Source organism: Salvelinus fontinalis, unplaced genomic scaffold (assembly GCF_029448725.1).
Source record: "Salvelinus fontinalis isolate EN_2023a unplaced genomic scaffold, ASM2944872v1 scaffold_1268, whole genome shotgun sequence".
NCBI lineage: Eukaryota > Metazoa > Chordata > Actinopteri > Salmoniformes > Salmonidae > Salvelinus > Salvelinus fontinalis.
Window position 1 is genome coordinate 11628 of NW_026601477.1, and position 6517 is coordinate 18144.

General features: G+C 41.8%; 1 protein-coding gene across 1 annotated transcript; it reads right to left on the reverse strand.

Annotated features, from left to right (window-relative positions):
- Window positions 1-5071: 5071 nt before the first annotated feature.
- LOC129848897 (H-2 class I histocompatibility antigen, L-D alpha chain-like) lies at window positions 5072-6151 on the reverse strand. The gene is made up of 3 exons (XM_055915998.1): window positions 5941-6151; window positions 5521-5814; window positions 5072-5422 (listed from the first exon to the last, which is right to left on the reverse strand). The coding sequence occupies exons 1-3, from the start codon at window positions 6134-6136 to the stop codon at window positions 5097-5099; spliced, it is 816 nt and encodes a 271-aa protein (XP_055771973.1). The 5' UTR covers window positions 6137-6151; the 3' UTR covers window positions 5072-5096.
- Window positions 6152-6517: the final 366 nt, after the last annotated feature.

A 6517-nucleotide genomic window follows, 5' to 3' on the forward strand; every position in this document is an offset into this window, starting at 1 on the left:
GATTTGACACACTGGACTCTGAGAAGTAGTTGGTGAACCAGGTGAGGCAGTCATCTGAGAAACCAAGGCTATTGAGTCTGCCAATAAGAATGCGGTGAGTGACAGAGTCGAAAGCCTTGGCCAGGTCGATGAAAACGGCTGCACAGTACTGTCTTTTATCTATGGCAGTTATGATATCGTTTAGGTCCTTGAGCATGGCTGAGGTGCACCCATGACCAGCTCGGAAACCAGATTGCATAGTGGAGATGTTACGGTGGGATTCGAAATGGTCAGTGATCTGTTTGTTAACTTGGCTTTCGAAGACTTTAGAAAGGCAGGGCAGGATGGATATAGGTCTGTAACAGTTTGGGTCTAGAGTGTCTCATGACCGCGGCAGCTTTCCAATCTTTAGGGATCTCAGACAATATGAAAGAGGTTGAAGAGGCTAGTAATAGGGGTTGCAACAATTTCGGCGGATAATTTTAGAAAGAGAGGGTCCAGATTGTCTAGTCCAGCTGATTTGTAGGGATCCAGATTTTGCAGCTCTTTCAGAACATCAGCTATCTGGATTTGGGTGAAGGAGAAGCGGGGGGGCTTGGGCAAGTTGCTGGGGGGGGTGCAGAGCTATTGGCCGGGGTAGGGGTAGCCAGGTGGAAAGCATGGCCAGCTGTTGAAAAATGCTTATTGAAATTCTCGATTATCGTAGATTTATCGGTGGTGACAGTATTTCCTAGCCTCAGTGCAGTGGGCAGCTGGGAGGAGGTGCTCTTATTCTCCACGGACTTTACTGTGTCTCAAAACTTTTGGGAATTAGTGCTACAGGACGCAAATTTCTGTTTGAAAAAGCTAGCCTTAGCTTAGACTGTGTATATTGGTTCCTGACTTCCATGAAAAGTTGCATATCACGGGGGCTATTCAATGCTAATGCAGTACGCCACAGGATGTTTTTGTGCTGGTCAAGGGCAGTCAAGTCTGGAGTGAACCAAGGGCTATATCTGTTCTTAGTTCTACATTTTTTGAATGGGGCATGCTTATTTAAGATGGCGAGGAAAGCAATTTTAGAGAACCAGACATCCTCTACTGACGGGATGAGGTCAATATCCCAGGATGCCCGGGCCAGGTCGATTAGAAAGGCCTGCTCACTGAAGTGTTTTAGGGAGCGTTTGACAGTGATGAGGGGTGGTCGTTTGACCACAGGCCCATTACAGACGCAGGCAATGAGGCAGTGATCACTGAGATCCTGGTTGAAGACAGCAGAGGTGTATTTAGAGGGCAAGTTGGTCAGGATGATATCTGAGAGGGTGCCCATGATTACGGATTTAGGGTTGTACCTAGTAGGTTCCTTGATAAATTGTGTGAGATTGAGGGCATCTAGCTTAGATTGTAGGACGGCCGGGGTGCTAAACATATCCCAGGTTAGGTCACCTATCAGTACGAACTCTGAAGATCGATGGGGGGCAATCAATTCACATATGGTGTCCAGGGCACAGTTGGGGGCTGGGGGGTCTATAACAAGCGGCAACAGTGAGAGACTTATTTCTGGAAAGATGGATCTTTAAAAGTAGAAGCTCAAACTGTTTCGGCACAGACCTGGATAGTATGACAAAACTCTGCAGGCTATCTCTGCAGTAGATTGCAACTCTGCCACCTTTGGCAGTTCTATCTTGACGGAAAATGTTGTAGTTAGGGATGGAAATTTCAGAATTTTTGGTGGCCTTCCTAAGCCAGGATTCAGACACGGCTAGGACATCAGGGTTGGCGGAGTGTGCTAAAGCAGTGAATAAAACAAATTTAGGGAGGAGGCTTCTGATGTTAACATGCATGAAACCAAGGCTTTTACGTTTACAGAAGTCAACAAATGAGAGCACCTGGGGAATAGGTGTGATGCTGGGGGCTACAGGCCCTGGGTTAACTTCTACATCACCAGAGGAGGAGTAGGATAAGGGTACGGCTAAAGGCTGTAAGAACTGGTCATCTAGTGCGTTGGGAACAGAGAATAAACGGGGCAGATTTCTGGGCGTGGTAGAATAGTTTCAGGGCATAATGTACAGACAAGGGTATGGTAGGATGTGAGTACAGTGAGGGTACACCTAGGCATTGAGTGACTCTAAGCACACAGCCAAGACAATACAGGAGTGGCTTCGGGACAAGTCTCTGAATGTCCTTGAGTGGCCCAGCCAGAGTCCGGACTTGAACCCGATCGAACTTCTCTGGAGACCTGAAAATAGCTGTGCAGCGACGCTCCCCATCCAACCTGACAGAGCTTGAGAGGATCTGCAGAGAATGGTAAAAACTCCCCAAATACAGGTGTGCCAAGCTTGTAGTGTCATACCCAAGAAGACTCTTGCCTGTAATCGCTGCAAAAGATGCTTCAATAAAGTACTGAGTAAAGGGTCTGAATACTTCTGTAAATTTGATCTGTTTATTAATCTTTATAAATTTGTTTTAAAAAATTAAAACCTGCTTTTGCTTTGTCATTATAGCGTAGTGTGTGTAGATTGAGAAAAAAAAAATTGAATCAATTTTAGAATAAGGCTGTAATGTAACAAAATGTGGATAAAGTCAAGGGTTCTGAATACTTTCTGAATGCACTGTATCAGTCAAAGCATAGTCTGCTTTCTCTATTCACCAGAAGTGTTGGTTTGTTTGGTTTCCTGTTTATCATTAGGCAGCAGGTAAAGAATACAGTGATTGACTATCAGTGTACATATATAGGCATAATTTCTGTTTCTGCTCAGCTCTCCTCCCACAGCGACCCTAGCCCTGGGCTGGTGTGGTAACCGCTGTGTGGTTTGTGTTCCAGATGCAGAGGCGACAGAAAGGGAATTGGTGTCGTGTTGGACTCTCCTGGCCTGTGTTGCCCGTCTCAGCCTTGTTCGGCGCCGTGTCTTTGGACTGTTTCCGATCAGGTGAGCTTGCCGCCCTATATTTACAGAGGAAAGTTTGCAATTATTTCTCATCAGTGCATCAAACCGAAGAAAGTGCAGTATATACATTCACGTCCATAATTATTGGCACCCTTGATAATGATAAAAAGGGCAAAGGGCAAAAAACACTATAAAATAAATGGAACACAATTACTCAAGAGAGATTTTGTTTAGTAAAAGCCACATTCTTAAAAGATGGGTGCCAATAAATAAGTTGACAATTTTTCAATACTCCATCACTCTACCCTTGCGAGGATAACAACGCTGAGGCTTTTTCTAAAATATTTATCAGATTGGAGATCACATCGGGAGGGATCTTAGACCATTCCTCCATATAGAATCATTCCAGTTCCTTGATATCCTTCGTCTGCGCTTATGGACTGCCCCCTTCAAGTCAAACACAGGTTTTCAATGGGATTAAAGTCTGGAGACAGATGGCCATGGACAAATTTTGATTTTGTGATCAATCATTTCTTTGAGGATTCTGATGTGTGCTTGGGGTTATTGGAGTTTTTAGCATATTGCAACAAAGTAACTATAATTTCCATCACTAGCTTATGAGAATGAATCTGTGTAACTGAATAGTGTTATCAATAGCCATCCTATAAAATTATGAAATGAATTAACGTTTCTTCGTGGTCCGGTCAGGAAGTTTGGCCACCAACGGTCATCTATCCACCTGCACATAATTAGACAACATGGAAAAGATGTGCATTATTAGATTGAACACGAGTTACAGTGGAAAATGTAGTTACACTGATTACTTATTGTTACTAACATGGAAAAACAACTCACAACCAACAATGTCAGACAAAGCAGTCATCTAAAGTACTGCAAAATCTATTTCATCTAAATTAATTATGGGTTACTTGTACCACATAGCTTTTCATTTTAATTACCCATAAAATAATAAATTTGTATAATAATTGTCCTTCAGGATTATATAATAATTCTATATAGCCCTGTCTAGCCCCCCAAAAATGAGATAAGGATTGAAATATCATGAAACCATTTTGTTAATGAAACATATGCTGATTGTGTGGTAAGCAAACAATGTTTTTTAGTGTATATGTGATTGATAATAGTGCCTTGTTCTGTTCTCTGGCATACTATAACTCAGATTTCCCTGCATGTTCATTATCATACTAACGTTGCTTGTCTTATAGAGTAATCAGGGCACCTTTGGACTATGGTGAAGACCACACACAAAATCTTTCATATTGGGGTCAGCCATTTTCTCAGTCTTTTGAGAACGGCAAAACCAAAATCTAAAATCATTAGGCTAGTATTTACACATACTTGTATTCTGAAGCAACACCTAACCTAACAGATTTAGTTCATTTGAGGGATTGAAGACTGTTGTCTTACCTTGCTATTTCCTTTTCACACCATTACAGCCGCTCCATTGCCATTAGCTGAAGAAAAACACAGGAAGATGTCAGTAGATGTTTGAATGTATGGCTACAATACAATTCTACAGTGTCCCGCGTGGATCATTTGGTAAAGCGTAGCACTTGCAACACCAGGGTTGTGGGTTAGATTCCCACGGGGGACCAGTACTAGAAATGGTATACCCTTACTATTCAAAGTCGCTCTGGATAAGAGCGCTTGCTAAATTACTGAAATGTTAAATTATAAAACTCAGCATTTGTAAATATTGTCCATCATAGAAAAGCATTTGTGGCATAACAGACTTTGACAACGTATACAGACAGAGGGAGAGGCTGTGATACTAACCTCGAGTTCTCAATCCAGGAATCACTTTAATGTGTAAAGAGAAAAATAAATAGAAATGTAATAATTCATATAGATTTTGGCCGTAGAGCCCAACTTTCATAGTTGTACCTTAGATAAAACTTTTCTTAACATTTAACAACAAAAACATTTAATTGTTAATTGATATAAATCAAGACCTACCAATTGTCCCTCTTCTGTGCAGAACAAACAGGACCACCAAAACCAAGATCAGAACTACAACGGTGATGACTGCCCCAATGACTACAGCACCGAAACTACTGCAATCACAACATTCTCCATCTGAAAAACAAAAGGCAGAGTATTTAGAAAAAGCAACAATATGTAACCAGAAGCGAATTTCAGTTTTGTTCCTGCTTCACTTGCAAAGCTGTTGTTAGTATGCTGTTCAGTTCAAATTAAGATTGTTTCCTGTGTCAATAATACTAAACCATATTAACCATCAATAACACTAAACCAAATTAGCCATACTTTACCCCATTTTACCACAAATGGCTCCTTCAAAGTTCCATGGCCGACATAACATTCATAAGTTTCCTTATCTGCCTCTGGGATCTGCACACTCATCCTGATCTGGTAGGTGTCATCATCATTGGGTAGGACTCCTGTAGACTGCACTCCATCATGTTTGGTTAATGGAACACCATTCTTCTTAATATGCATTAACACATCTCTAGGATAGAAACCTGTGGCCATGCAGGTCAGTCTGACATGTCCTGCAGTTTTGGCCTTTTTAGCAAATGCATAGACCTTTGGAGGGGCTAAAGAGGGAATAAACAGAGAACATTAATATTATTTCTGATCTCACATGTACAAATGGTTGTTTTTGTTTGTTAGGCTATACTATTTAAGTACTCACAATCAGCCCTACTGAATTCCTTGTCCTCATATTCCATGAATTTGGACAGCCAGTCCACACACTCCTTCTCCAGGTAGCCCTTGGTGTACGTGTTGAGGATCTGCACCCCGTCCCACTTCCTCTTAGTCATCTGAGCTTGAACAACTGGGGCCACCCACTGCATAGTGACATCATCAAAGGCCAGGAAGTCGTCACCATCGTAGCTGTATTGGTCAGCGCCCTTCATGAATTTCAGTGTGCCGTCACTCTGTTGGTCAATCTCACAGCCAACCTTCCACTGAAGGACATGGACATCTGAGAGGAAAACCAATATTGAAAAAGGTGAACGGTGCATCTATGACAATATATATGGATAACTAATGACCTACAATTTTAAAAGATTAACGGTGAGCGTAGGATAGATCGCAGGTGTTCCCTCACCAGTGTTGTTGTGCCTCATGCGATCCATCAGGATGTTGACGTTGACTTTGAACCACTGCTCCTTGCTCTTGCGTGACTGAGTCCCTTTTTCCCAGTAGTCTGCTGGCAGCTTCTCCCTCATCCAGTCCTGTTTGGGAATCGTCTTCTTTGACACACTGTCATAGTAATCGATCTGTTGGTTGTTCATCAGTCCCATGGCAGTGAACTCATGGATACCAGGCAATTCTACTGTCTTTGACAGGGCAGTGTAGATGTAGCTCAGGGAGTAGATGTCTGTAGGGAAAAACATTTAAACATTGACATCATTTGTCTGAATTTGCCTTCTCTCCATGTTGCTCAGACAATGCTGTAAAACCTGAATAGGAAATTACTTTAGGTAAAAATATTTATCTATATCATAGGTCTGTAATGACCAACAAAATAATGTATTCAATTAATAGTGTCAGGGAGGCCTTGCATGATGTTGTCTAAATGGTAGGTGACATAAATAACAAATAAGCCCACACTAGTGCATTAGTGAGAAGTGGGACACATTCTGCAAGTTAGAAATCAATCTATTTCATATTAATATATTAAA